Source organism: Myotis yumanensis, unplaced genomic scaffold (assembly GCF_028538775.1).
Source record: "Myotis yumanensis isolate MYYU_CA2020_CCGP unplaced genomic scaffold, mMyoYum1.0.hap1 SCAF_22, whole genome shotgun sequence".
Taxonomy (NCBI): Eukaryota; Metazoa; Chordata; class Mammalia; order Chiroptera; family Vespertilionidae; genus Myotis; species Myotis yumanensis.
In genome coordinates, this window is record NW_027223773.1 from 14,849,733 (window position 1) to 14,864,154 (window position 14,422).

The 14,422-nt window shown below is 42.5% G+C and overlaps 1 protein-coding gene and 1 pseudogene across 11 annotated transcripts in view; both read left to right on the plus strand.

Annotated features, from left to right (window-relative positions):
* CDC42BPA (CDC42 binding protein kinase alpha) overlaps positions 1–14,422 on the plus strand; it is a 189,121-nt gene that overhangs the window by 114,712 nt on the left and 59,987 nt on the right. For 9 of the 11 annotated variants that reach the window (XM_070401236.1, XM_070401237.1, XM_070401238.1 and 6 more), the window contains exons 13-16: positions 1,600–1,842; positions 2,097–2,207; positions 3,194–3,441; positions 8,197–8,302. In XM_070401236.1, the coding sequence (XP_070257337.1) occupies positions 1,600–1,842; positions 2,097–2,207; positions 3,194–3,441; positions 8,197–8,302 (708 nt within the window). The remainder of the gene's footprint in view (positions 1–1,599; positions 1,843–2,096; positions 2,208–3,193; positions 3,442–8,196; positions 8,303–14,422) is intronic. The other 2 variants (XM_070401243.1, XM_070401247.1) reach the window with 1 other exon arrangement.
* Positions 11,113–13,161, plus strand: LOC138999175 (tRNA (guanine(26)-N(2))-dimethyltransferase pseudogene; annotated as a pseudogene).

The following is a 14,422-nucleotide window of genomic DNA, read 5'->3' on the forward strand; positions in this document are numbered from 1 at the left end:
AATTATCCATGTATTAGCTTCTAAATAATAACATGATAGTATAGGTAACACACAGCATGTCTTCTAACAGCACTGTTTTAAGTGCTTTATATATATTAGATCATTTAATCTTTGTAAGTGCCCTGTGATTTGGGTGATGGTATTATTATTCTCATTTTACAGATGGTAAGACTGAGCACAGAGAAGTACGTTTGTTCAAGATTATAGTAGAGCTAGGAAGTGGTAGAGCTGGAATTTCAACACAACTCTAATTCTAGAGTTTATGTTTTTCACTTTATACATCATTAGAACTGATTTGCTAATGTATTTTTTTCTCAATTTTTAAAATTTGTTTTCATCAGTAAGATTATCTTATAATTTTCTTCCTTATCTTTCTGGTCTTTCTTTAAAATACACACACACACACACACACACAGTGGCCAGATTATTATGACCACCCCATCAGTACAATGAAGTGAATTAGTTATGCAAATAATAATAATAATAAAACCTTGAGAGTATTTGCTTAGGAAGTTTTGAATATTCAGTATTTTTGGAAGTGTCAATGAAGTACTGTAATGATGGGGTGGGGTGGTCATAATAATGTGACTGGTCATAATAATCTGGCCACATTAGTGATTTCAGAGAGCAAGGGAGTGGGAAAGATAGAGACATCAATGATGAGACGGAATCATTGATGGACTGCCTCCTGCATGCCCCCTACTGGGGATTGAGCCCACAACCCAGGCATGTGCCCTGACTGGGAATCGAACTGTGTCCTCCTAGTAGTGTATGGATCATCACTCAACCACTGAGTCATACCAGCTGGGCTTTCTGGTCTTTTCTTTTTTATTCTGGGAGTGGGAAATTTCAGAGAGCATTAGCCTTTAATAAATTCCTTCATACAGCAACTGATCAATGTTTCCCCCTCAAACTGATCTTTCTGGTCTCTCTCTCTCAAATCAATAAACATATCCTTGGGTGAGGATAAAAAAAATTAAAGGCTAAATTCCATAATAATTCATTGGTCAATAAGAAATACTGACTTCTGCGCATGGGCCACGAAGTTTCAGTCGCACTGTACGTGCACGCCCACACGTGGTATTTTGTGGAAGAGCCACACTCAAGGGGCCAAAGAGCCGCATGTGGCTCGCGAGCCGCAGTTTGCTGACCACGGGCTTAGGCTGTAACATTTTTAAATGTTCAATAATTGCTGGAGAAGAATGTGTGTTCCCCAGTAGTGGGTGCAAACTTCTGTATATGAAGCTTGTTAATTGAGCTTTTCAAGTCTTTTTTATATGCATAGATATCCATTAAATATCACAAAATCTCTATTTTGACCATTACATCTTATATTCCTACACTCTTTAGTTATTTGTAGGAACCAGGGTATTAGAAGGTTAAATCTACTGTTCCTTTGCAGTTAGCATTTTAGCATAAAGAATTGAGAATATGAACAGAGTGCCATGCTCTGAATATCTGTTCAAAAGTAATTCATTTCATTTTATCCTAAGGTGAATAATTTTGGCTCTTCTTTATTTCATTATAGCAACTTTGATGGCCAAATTTGGTTCATAGGTTGCAGAATTGGTAACTTATATTCTTTTTACAAAACTGTAGGAACTAGTCCAGGCTAGTGAGCGATTAAAAAACCAATCCAAAGAGCTGAAAGACGCACACTGTCAGAGGAAACTGGCCATGCAGGAATTCATGGAGATCAATGAGCGGCTAACAGAATTGCACACCCAGAAACAGAAACTTGCTCGCCATGTCCGAGATAAGGAAGAAGAGGTGGACCTGGTGATGCAAAAAGTTGAAAGCTTAAGGCAAGAACTGCGCAGAACAGAAAGAGCCAAAAAAGAGGTTAGTAGTCAGGCAAAGTTTGTAGTGTCCACGCGGTAGTGCTTAAAGCTGCCTTTTCAGACTAGTGAAATAATATTGACTTCATTCTCGAACTTTTCAAAAAGGTTATTTTTTTAGTTTGGTAATATTATTTAATATGAATTTCAACATTTGAGTTATCTTCTTGTTACAAGGTAAATTCCCCTGGGGAAAAACCATTTCCTTGGACATACAGTTAGAACCTTGAATCTGCTTTTTTTCATTGTATGTTAAAGCTGGAAGTTCATACAGAAGCTGTAGCTGCCGAAGCGTCTAAAGACAGGAAGCTGCGTGAACAGAGCGAACACTATTCTAAGCAACTGGAAAACGAACTGGAGGGACTGAAGGTAGCGTTTGTGTTCACATTTGTGAAGCGCGGTTTTCTCCTCCGTAGGCTTCAGAGGAGTGTTAGTGATGTGCTCTCTCTGGTGGGGAGCAAAAGTTAGCTCTCCTTCCCACCTCGGATCCTAATTCCCATTTTTACCAGTCGGAAGCTGCTAACGACTTCCTAATTGAGGTGGAAGGCAGTGGAGACTATGTTTAGTGGGAAGAAATGATCTGCCAGGAGAGAATTAAAATATTTATGCAGGGCTGCTCCCCGGACAAGACCCACTGGTCACCTGCATGGGAGGCTTGGCTCCATCTCCGCCCTCTCTCTTGGGAGTGACCTGGTGTGGCTCGCAGGAAGCTCTGCAGACACCTCTGTTAGGTGCGATGGATCATCTGGGGATGGGCTAACGCATCTCCTTATTACTGAGAGTACATTTCAACCAAATTTGTAAAAAGGTGGCTTTTAGTCAAATTTCTTCTCCTGAATGCAGAGACCTATCATTTTTCCTAGAGTGAATATGAAGACATTAGATTAGACCTCATCACTTCTCCCCGGACACTTTTCTTTTTGTACATTCTAGCTCTACCATCCCCTCCCCCAATTTAATCTTTTAAAAACACAAACATATTTATTACCTTTTATTGGTTCCACATCAGAAACAAGATGCAGGTAGATTTTTTTTTCTTATTCCATACACCAACAATATTTGTGTATAAAACTAAAACTTTAAGTGTGAAACAAATAATCATGTAAGTACCAGCAGAAAATACAGATATGTAATCTTGTTGTGAAGAAGACTGTAAGATACACAATAATAAAGGAATGTACAAAGAAAAATATTGTAAAGTGGCAGATAGGAGATTAATAGCCTTTAATAAAGAATTATTTTATGTGATAATATAAAAATACTATTAAAGCTATATAAATAGTTTTTTTTAGTGTAGAATAAGTTACTTAATATGTTATTCTTATATATGAACTAATCTTTTATTTTTTTTATAGCAAAAACAAATTAGTTACTCACCAGGAGTGTATAGCATAGAACATCAGCAAGAGATAACTAAACTAAAGACAGATTTGGAAAAGAAAAGTATCTTTTATGAAGAAGAATTATCCAAAAGAGAAGGAATACATGCAAATGAAATTAAAAATCTAAAGAAAGAATTACATGACTCAGAAGGCCAGCAACTTGCTCTGAACAAAGAAATTATGATTTTGAAAGACAAATTGGAAAAAAACAGGAGAGAAAGGTAAGAATCTAATTATTTACTCCTCTAATAAATACTTATTGAATGCCTGGCATGTGCCCGGACTGGAGCTATGCAGGCAATAAACATGCTCCATGCTCAGGAGGACCAAAGTCCAGACTGGTAAATAGAAAGTCACAGGACAGCACAATAGGCAAGCAAGTGGGCTGTGGAGGAGCATCCCCACAGGAGAGGCACAGAGGACTTCAGTACATCTAAGTTTTTTGGACAAAATGATTTCTAGGTTAAGACCAAAGAAATATATAGCTGTAGAAGAGTGTCCAAGCAGAGGCAGCAGCATGTGCTGGAATCTAGAGGAGAAGGGGAGCATGGCACATTCAGAAAATGAAAGCTGTTTGTTGTGGAAACATGAAAAGGAAGGTGAGAGTGGTGAGAAATGCTGCTAGAAAGGAAAATAGAGGCAAGCTCATGAAGGGGTGTAAGTTACTTGGACTTTATTCAAGGGCCAGGACAATTATGTGATTGTTATTTATATTTTTAAGCAGTCGCTCTTGCATCTGTGTGGAGAATGGGTTGGAGGAGCAGACAGCAGATAGGAGCCTAGCTGTGAGAGACGAGGTCGCTGGACCTTAGGCAGTGAAGTGAAGATGGAGAGAAGTAGACAGAACTTAGAGGACATAATGACCAGAGGTGAGAAATGAGGAACAGGAGACTTTATCAGTGGCACTCTGGTGTCTAGATTTTAGGCAACTAAGTGTAGATATTATTCTCAATTTATATTAGAAACCTAAGTTTATTCATTTTGGTACATTCATTCATCAGAAGTGTTTTAAAACCTACTATGTGCAAAGGCACTGGGAACATGGCAGTGAACAGACAAAAACTTCTGTCCTTATGGAGCTTTCCTTTAGTTATGGGGAAAGACTACAGGCAATAAGTAACATACCAAACATAATCAATAATGAGAAATGTCAAGAACAAAAAATAAAGCAGAGGATGCTATGAAGCATTAAGGGGAAGAATTTAATTATATAAATATACTAGAGGCCCGGTGCACTAAATTCATGCACAGGTGGGGTTGCTAGGCCTGGCCAGCAATCAGGGCCAATCAAGTTCCCCGCCTGCCCACCTCTCCCCCTCCTCCTTCCCTCACCATCCACATCCACTGCCACCCACCCCCAGCTCCCCATCCCAGCCTGGGGTCCAGCCCCGATCGGGTGATTGGGACCTGCCAGCTGGGTGGGAGGGAATGGGATGTTGGCCAGCAGGCCTTATCAGCAATTGGGGCCTGCAGGCTGGGGGCAGCTCTTGCATTGAGCATCTGCCCCCTGGTGGTCAGTGTACATCATAGCAACCAGTCGTAACGGTCGCTTAGGCTTTTATATATATAGATTTCTAGGATGGCCGGGAAAATTATACTAAGAAGGTGATTTCTCAGTGAGGACTGAAGACAGTGGGGGAGGTATCTCTACAGATGTATGAGAAGAACATTTCACATGGAGAAGAACAAGTCTGTTAAAAACAATAATGAGAAGGCAAAATTATGGAAACAGTAGAAAGATCAGTGGTTTCCAGAGGCTGCGGGGAGGGGTGAATAGGCAGAGGATTGTTAGGACAGTGGAACTATTCTGTATGAGGCTATTATAGTGCATACATGTCATCAGCATTTGTCCAGGTCCTAACAATATACAACACCAGCACTGAGCCCTAATGTGAACTACGGGATTGGGTGATGATGAAGCACTAATGTAGGCTCATTGGTTGTAACACAGGCACCACTCTGGGGAGGGATGTTGCTATGGGGGAGACTGTGCCTGTGGGGACAGGAGGTATATGGGAAGGCTCTGTGTTTTCCTCTCAGTTCTGCTGTGAACGAAAACTACTCTAAAAAATAAAGTATGTGTGGTAAGGAACAACAATAAGGAGGCCAGTGTGCTGAAGCAGCGTTCAGGGGAAAGAATGTAGGAGAGGCAATGGGGGCCAGGTTTTCCAAGGCTCTGTGAGTCATGTTCATTTGACTGCTAGTTATTTACTCTGAGTAAAACCATGGAAGGGAAGTATTGCAGGACTTTGAGCAGAAAATTGACAAATTTGTATTTTAACAGGATTACTCTGACTAGTGAGTTAAGAATAGTTTGAATTAGATAAGAACAAATGCAGTGAAACCATTTAGAAAGCTATTAAAATAATCCAGGCAAACAATGATGGTGGCTTGGGCCTAGCATGGTGGCAGAATTGGTGGTAAGAAATGTTTGAATTCCGGTATTCTTGAAAGGTCGAGATAATGGTATTTCTGATGGAGTAGATACGAGTGAGGAAAAAAGAGGAGCAATCAAGAATGATATCAAGGTTTTGGCCTTAGCAACAGGAGAACACTGTAAGAGAGGAGGGGTACAGGAGAAGCAAGTTTGGGATGTATTGTCAGGAGCTCATTTTAAACAAGTTATGTTTGAGATGCGTATTAATTAGTCATCCAGGAGGAGATGTGCAGTAGGCCATTGTGTAGCACAGCCTAAATTTCAGGGCTAGAAATAAAATCCTGGGAATATTCGTCACTCACATTACATTTAAAGTGGTGAGACTGTGAGATGAGTTAGTGCACTAAGTAAAGATAGAAGAGAGGTCCTAGGACTGAGCACTGCGGCACTCCAGTCTTTAGAATTTGAGGGATGAGGAAGAAACATCAAAGACAGAGAAATCGTAGCAAGAATGATAGGAAGAAGTCCAGGCAGATTTGGTGTCCTGGAAGCCATGTGATGAAAACATATCCAATCTGTTTGCATGTCAAATGAGATGAAGTTTGTATCAAATAAAATGAGGTCCAAGTAATGCCAATTGAGTTTAACAATATGAAGGTCATTGGTGACTTTGATAAGAACAATTTCAGTGGAACAGTAAGGGCCAAAACCCTACAGTGGGATCCAAAGACTTGAAGGAGAGCATTTGGAGATAGAGAGTATATAGACACCACTGTTATTACTTGGAGTCTTTTATTTTAAAAGCAAGCAGTGCAGTGAGGTAGCAGCTGGAGGAGAAATTTATCTCAAAAGAAGTTATTTGATTTCTGTTTTTAGGTGGGAGAAATAACACAAGATTTATAATCTGAAAGAAATTATTCAATAGATGACAGAGGAGTGAGGAGAAAGTGTCAGAGCAGTGTGTTTGAGCAGATACATAAGTAACGGGGTTGGCCTCAGCTACGTTTTCAGCTGTAGGAAGAGAAGAGAAAGTGGTGTGTGTGGGCACAGAGGAAGGCAGGCGGGTGGGAACGTGTTATGTGCTGAGCTCTCTTGAGTTGGGCATATTGAACTTGAGGTGCCTGGGAGACATCTTTGTGGAGATAGCGAGTCAGAAGTTTGAAGCCCAGAAAAGCTTCAGAAGTAAATTCAGAGTTTGTCAGCGTAATGGAGAGTAAGTGACACAGTACTGTGCTGGATGAGATGCTCAGGGAAAGGTGTACATGAGAGGAGTCGAGCTCCGGACACAGAACACCTGGAGCATTGGCATATGGAAGGGAGCCGGGAGTTCATAAAGGCAGCTGGAAATCAGGAGCGTGGTGTCACTGAAGCCAGGAGAAGCCAACATTTCAAGAACAGGATTAGACAGCACTGTCGGAGGTTGGATATAGTAACAGTGAGGACGGGTGAGTTTGAGAGAGCACTTCTTTTGAGGGGGAGCAGCAGAAGCAGGTTTTGGTGTGGTGAGGAGCGGTTAGGCAGAGAGTGGGTACGGCGAACTCTCTGCAGATCTCAGGGCGGTTACCGGGGAACGAGAGACCAGGAAAGTGGAAAATGAAGTGCATCCTGGAGTTTAGGGGAGAGCTTGTTTATTTTGTTTTAATATAGAGGAGACTTAAGTTTTGTTTCATGCTAGTAGAAAAAACAATAATGGTTTTACATAGAAATTGTACTCTATTTGCATACATATTTTTCTGAAAGGAGACCTTTTTGTAATTTTTCATGTTTCTGTCATTTGTTGTTTGGAGTTGATGCTGAATCAAATATTCTTAAATATAACAGATTCACATTGTGACTGTAGATAATAAGGAAAGTGGTATATTTGCTTGGATACAGGATGGTTTATTTTCCTGGAATTTATCATTTAAATTATTATTTAGTCTATTTTAGTAATTTAGTAGTGCAAGGGATTTTTAAAAAATTACTTCAAAAAATTTTTAAAGGGATTACATTTTAAAAATCAAAATTATGTTCTTTGTTGAATCATATAAAATTACCCAGAACTGATCCACATTGAATTTCATTTGCTGTTACTAACATCCTCCATCAAACTGCTGTAGATAAACTTCTTTATCTACATTTCTACATCTTGTTATGTAAAAACTGATTCTCCTTTCTCCCTTATGAGGTTTTTAAAAGTCGGTTAGAACTGTGTTTACTTCTATAGTTCTGCCCCCAGAACTATAATTTAAAGTAAACTTTATAATATTAAATTTGAGTATGTTGTATGTATATATGTGTATGCAGATAGGTACTTAGATTAAGAAGGAAAGAAGGAAGGAAGTGAACACAATCCAGGAGTCTACTAATCATAGATCTCTTCCTCAATTTTCAATTGAAAAACAAAGTAGATGCTATTAAGCAGACAAATCCATTTGTTATTTAAAAGGCAGTGATTGTGATTTTTAACTTTAAGGGAAAAGATTGGGATTTGGAATAGTCAAGATCTAAGTGACTTTCCAGGATAAAACATATGGTGCAATAGCCCATCTGGGACACCATAATTTGACCTTTAATTCTATTCCTTTTTTTTTCTTTTTTTTTTTTTGAATTGTGTTAGTCAAAGTGAAAGGGAAGAATTTGAAAATGAGTTCAAACAACAGTACGAACGAGAAAAGGTGTTATTAACTGAAGAAAATAAAAAACTGACAAGTGAACTTGATAAGGTGAGTGATTGATCTCATTTGCATTCACTGAGCACATTTACGTCTGTCAGCGCTGTAATAGAAACTGTGGGTATAATTTTGTATTTGGGGTACATTTTGTTTGCGATTCCTCCTTATATGCAAGGATGGCTTATTAGCACAGGCGTGTTCTCGTTGACCAATCTGTACAGCAGTCTTCTGGAGAGAGGACATCTCATCTCATGCTTTGTCCCATTTATGTGTTTGTTTGTTTGTTTTAATATTTTTATTGATTTCATGCCGAAACCGGTTTGGCTCAGTGGATAGAGCGTCGGCCTGCGGACTGAAGGGTCCGGTGGGGGATGTGCAGGAGGCAGCTGATCGATGTTTCTCTCTCATCGATGTTTCTAACTCTCTATTTCTCTCCCTTCCTCTCTGTAAAAAATCAATAAAATATATTTAAAAATATATATATTTTTATTGATTTCAGAGAGGAAGGGAGAGGGAAAGAGAGATAGAAACATCAATGATGAGAGTCATTGATCAGCTGCATCCTGCACGCCACACACTGGGGATTGAGCCCACAACCCAGGCATGTGCCCTGACTAGAAATGGAACTGTGACCTCCTGGTCCATAGGTCAACGCTCAATCACTGAGCCATGCCAGCCAGCCCCATTTATGTTGTTGAGTCTCTATTCTTTACTGCACTTCCCATCTGTTCTCTTTTCTTACTCTGTACCTAATACTCATCACTAACCTTTGTCATGGCTAAGTTAAGGCTGGCCTTTAATAAGAGCAGGAACAATTAGGTCAAACTGAAGAAGTTTTGACAACTATAATATACTAGAGGCCTGGTGCATGAATTTGTGAACAGGTGGGATCCCTAGGCCTGGCTGGTGATCGAGTCCAATCAGGATTGTCTCACCCAGTCCTGATCAGGCTGATCGGGGCCCAGCCAGCCACGGGGAGGGACTGTGGGAGGTTGGCCGGCCATGGGAGGTTGGCTGTGGGAGCGCACTGACCACCAGGGGACAGCTCCTGCGTTGATCATCTGTTCCCCTGGTGGTCAGTGCACGTCATAGCGACCAGTCGTTCGGTCAACCAGTCATAACGGTCACTTAGGCTTTTATATATATAGATTCATGATGGAGGATTGGCAATAGCTAGAAATAATAGTGTTGGTCTGTAAAAATCCAAAGAAACCAACTCTGCCTAAACTCTATACCTTGAACAAAGAGCCAGAACCATAGGTTAAGCTTGTAAGTAGCCAGGTCAGTGAACAGAATTTCAAATGCTTGAAGGAATGTTTCCCCATTTAGTGTATCAGATATTTGAAATGGCCATCATCCTGCATTTCTTGTGCCAGCAGCTCTTAACAAACAGTCATAAAAATCCTAATATTAACCAGAATCTTTAGTGCCTGTATGTACATTTAAATAGGGTTTGGATAATTGTGCTTTATAGTGATTTTCCTCCAATAAAAGTATCATGTTCAGTTGTTAGTAATTCCAATAAAAGACTGGAAGACTCTCCATTCTTTCTGTTTCCCATTGTGTTCCACATATATTTTCATTTTTTCTCAATACTTTCCCCAGGATTATTTCATTTTCTAAGCACTTAAATTTGACTTTGCTCGCCCTGGCTAATGAGGCTCAGTTGGTAGGTTGGTTGGGCATTGTCCTGTGCACCAAAAGGTTGCTGATTTGATTCCAAATCAGGGCATATGCCCAGGTTTCAGGCTCAATCCATGGTGGGAGATGTGAGGAGGCAGCCGATCGATTTTTCACTTCACATCTATGTTTCTCTCTCTCCTTCTCTCTCTCTCTCTAAAAATCAGTAAAGATAAAGTCTTTAAAAAAATTTACTTTGCTTGTTTGGTTGAAAGCTACTTAAGAAAGAACTGGTAGCCCTGGCCAGTTTGGCTCAGTGGATGGAGCGTCGGCCTGTGGACTCAGGGGTCCCGGGTTCAATTCCGGTCAAGGGCGTGTACCTTGGTTGAGGGCACATCCCCAGTGGGGAGTTTGCAGGAGGCGGCTGATCGATGTTTCTCTCTCATCAATGTTTCTGGCCCTCTATCCCTCTCCCTTCCTCTCTGTGAAAAATCAATAAAATATATTTTTAAAAAAACAAAAGAAGAAAAGAAAGAACTGGTAGTTCATTTTTTCAAGTTTTATAGAGCTGATGTGCACAAGCCCTGGAAAATGGCCTAAGTAGTACAAATGAATTTTAAACTGAATAATGTTATATATATATATATATATATATATATATAGTAACTGTTAGTTATTTCTGCTATAATAAAACTAAGTCACATAATTGTTATTTCATACGTTTGACTGATATGACTACAAAATTAAAAAATCATTTCTTTATTTGTAATGAAGGATGAGTAGCACATTGAGAGCAAATTCATATGGTAGGTGAGCATTTAATGACTAGTGATCACAAGGAAATATTTAGTCCTGCAGAAATAAGGAAGGATTTGGGGTTTTTGCTTCTTTTTTAACTTCTCCACTTTTGCTCCTTTTATTCAGCTTTAGCTTCTTCTTCTGTTTAACTCTCAGTCCACCTAACTGTACATCTTCACTGTTTCTGTCCATTTCTTCATTTTCTGGTTTGGTGTGAGTTGAGTGTTTTCTCCATGAGCGGTAACTAAAGAATACCTTTGCCGCTGCCGCCGCAGCTGTTCCGGGGGAACCAGCCTGGAGAGAAGTGAGTTTCCTCTTAACAGTAGTTTAGGCCCCAACTGTGCCAACATGGTGGCTCCCGGGTCTTAATCCAGAAAATGTGACCAATGTAACTCGGTTCTCGGTTCCGCGAGAGCAGGCGTGGCAGGCACAGGCTACTGCGGATGTCCCGGACGAGGATCGTTCTGCGGCCCGGCCTGAATCTCGGCTCCACCGGCGGGCTCTAGTGCTCAGTTTATGGAGGGCAGCCCCAAGGGCCGGCAAATCCACCCGCAGTGGAGAATGGCACGGTGCCCTGCGGCGAAAAGCACCCGCCCACCTGAAACCCAGGAGACGCGGTCACCGAGGGGTCCGCCAAGATCGCCTGCCCAGCGCCAGCGAGTCTTCTACAACCCAGTGCAGTTCAGCCGGGATCTGGCATGTGCTGTGATCACTGAGTTTGCTCGCATTCATCTTGGGGCCAAAGGAATCCAGATCAGGGTGCCAGGTGAAAAGGAGGTGCAGAGGTGGTGGTGGGCTTGTCGGAGCAAGAGGAGCACAAGGCTGTATTGAAAAGGGGCAGACCCGGCCCCTGGGCACCAGCCTCACAGCCACTGTGGGGAGATCTGTGAGGAAGGCCTGCGAGTGCGGGAGGGCCTGGCAGCCTCGGGTCTTCGTTTCGTTCACTTTGCCCGAGAGGTGCCTGGGCTCCGATCCGTGGTTGCCAGCGAAGCCTCTGCCCGCGCTGTGGATCTCGTCTGCCATGATGTGCAGCTCAACGAAGTGACCCACCTGGTACAGCCCAGCCAGGCAGATGCCCGGGTGCTGATGCACCAGCACCGGCAGGTGTCGGATCGGTTTGATGTCACCGACCTGGACCCCTCTGGCAGCCCTGCCCCTTTTCTGGATGCAGCTGTGCAGGCTGTGAGTGAAGGAGGACATGGCAGTGCTGGCGGGAACAGCGGGGAGACGCTACAGCAGGTACGGGGCCATGGGCTTCCAGAGCCGGGCCTGCCACGAGATGGCCCTGAGGATCATCCTGCACAGCCTGGACTTCCGTGCTCACTGCTGTCAGTGCTTCGTGATGCCTCTGCTCAGCGTCAGTGCTGATTTCTAGACACGTGTTTTTTTCGTGTCTTCACCGGCCAGGCCAAGGTCAAGGCTTCAGCCAGCAGCAGGCGCTGGTGTTCCATGTGTGGGCGCCTTGGCAACGCATCGGGGGGCCTCTGGTGCCCGGGTCAAGTTCTCTGCAGCCTGTGGTCCCCCTGTGGCCTCTGTCTGTGAGCGGCAGCACCAGCTCGGTGGCCCCCTATGGGTGGAGCCAATCCATGACCTGGATTTTGTGGGCCGTGTCCTAGAGGCCATGAGCACCAACCCCGGCCGATTCCATAATTCGGAGCGGATCCAAGGAGTCCTGAGCATCGTCACCAAGGAGCTGCTGGACATGCCTCTGTACTATACGCTGGACCAGCTGAGCAGCACCATCCACTGTAGCACACCCAGCCTCCTGCAGCTGTGATCAGCCCTCCTCCATGCCGGCTTCCGGGTCTCGCTCTCCCACACCTGTAAGAATGCTGTGAAGACAGACGCCCCCGCCTCAGCCCTCTGGGACATCATGCGCTGCTGGGAGAAGGAGTGCCCAGTGAAACGAGAGCGGCCATCTGAGACCAGCCCGGCCTCCCGCATTCTCAGAGTGGAGCCCAGGCTACAGGCCAACTTCACCATCGGGATGATGCCAACCCCAGCTCCCGCCAGTGAGGACTCGGGCACTTCCAGACCAACCCCGAGGCCAACTGGGGCCCACGGCCCCATGCCCAGCCAGGGATAAGGCAGTGGGCAAAGCTATGGAAGACAGAGGCAGATTGCTCCAGAATAAGAGAAAGGAACCAGCTGAGGATCTGGCCCAGTGGGCTGCCCGGCTTAAGACATTTCCTTACAAGAAGTTTAAGAAGGGCACCAGTCAATGGGGGGACCAGTGCTGTCACTCCCACAGACCCCTGACCCCCGAGGCCACTGCTGAAGCTGTCTCCACTGACTGCCCACAGACCCCCAACCAGAAGCCCCCTGGGTCCCTGGGTCTGGGGCCACTACTGGTCCAGGTGTAGACTGAGCCAATAAAGAGATTTCACCTTGAAAAAAACACACACAAAAAAAACCACCAGTATTTTAGATATAGAAGCCAAAAAGCAATTATTATGTTAATCTTGAAACTTAAATAACTTTTATAACTAATACATTCTCACATTCACATTTTTAAACTCCAAAAATAAAAAGAAAATAGAAAAAAAGTTGATATTTTCAGAAGTCTGCAAGTTTCACTTTTTATTAACTTATTGCAAATGAAATTAGCCATGAATTCCATGGAGTAAAAGTAAATGGTTTCTAGTAAGAAAATATATCATTTGCATCTTGTTTATATTTTACATAAAAGCAAAATTACAAAATATGTGGAAAATGTTCACCATGAAAGGTACCCATGATGTCATCATCACAAAACAACTGTTCTAATTTTGTTTCTTTTCAAGTTTTGTTTGTATACATATTTATAATAATAAAAGCATAATATGCTAATTAGACCAGACAGCCGAACCACCTTCCAGACAAAGCTGGGGCTGCGAGGGCCAGGCCCCTTGCACGAATTTTGTGCATTGGGCCTCTAGTTACTACATAAATGCAGTCATACATACATCCTATTTTTAATCTGCCTTTTTCACTTAAAATGTTATAAGCATTTTCCATATTTCTGTGTAGTCTTATAATTATTATGAGCCAGATACATTAAAGTACAAATAGTAAATTCCCAAACATACAAAATGAACTGATACTTAGGTAAATTGACTCTGTGCTAGTCCTCTTCTGAGTTACTTTATTTGAATAACTTAATTCTCCCAATACCTCTCTAAGTTATACCCTAGTCTCACATTTTATACATGAAGACACTGAGGCAAAGGGAGATTAAGCTACTTTTCTGAAGACCGGTAGTCTGGTTCCAGAGTCCATGCTTTTATTTAGTAACAATGCAAAGATTCACTTTTTTTCTGAATAAATCTATTCAAAACAACTTGTAGCTATTGTAACATGGCCGTGCAAAATCTGCATTTCCTTCTCCTGCGTATCTCCCACCGAAACCCCAACCACAAATTACTTGGAAGGGCTGTCAAAAACAATGGTAATAAAAAAATTTTAAAAAATGTATCGCAGGAATTAGTGAAGACACTGCATCTGCAGAAAACAGTCTCAGAAACAGCTGGTGGATTTGTGGCTCTGCTAGCATGAAGAGTTGATGAATCCTCCCACTTGTCAAAGTGCACACTTACCAAAAACAGTCACTTCAGGGCTCTTGGAATTAACCAGCGGAAGACAAAGCCTTGCCGAGGTCATTTAAGGAATGTCCAGTCCAGGGGGGAGACACCGTGTTAGTGGGTTGGGCTCATCTCTGTCCTTCTCTCTCTAGAATCTTGGTCAGTAAGGTCTTGGTTGCCTTCTTACGTCCCC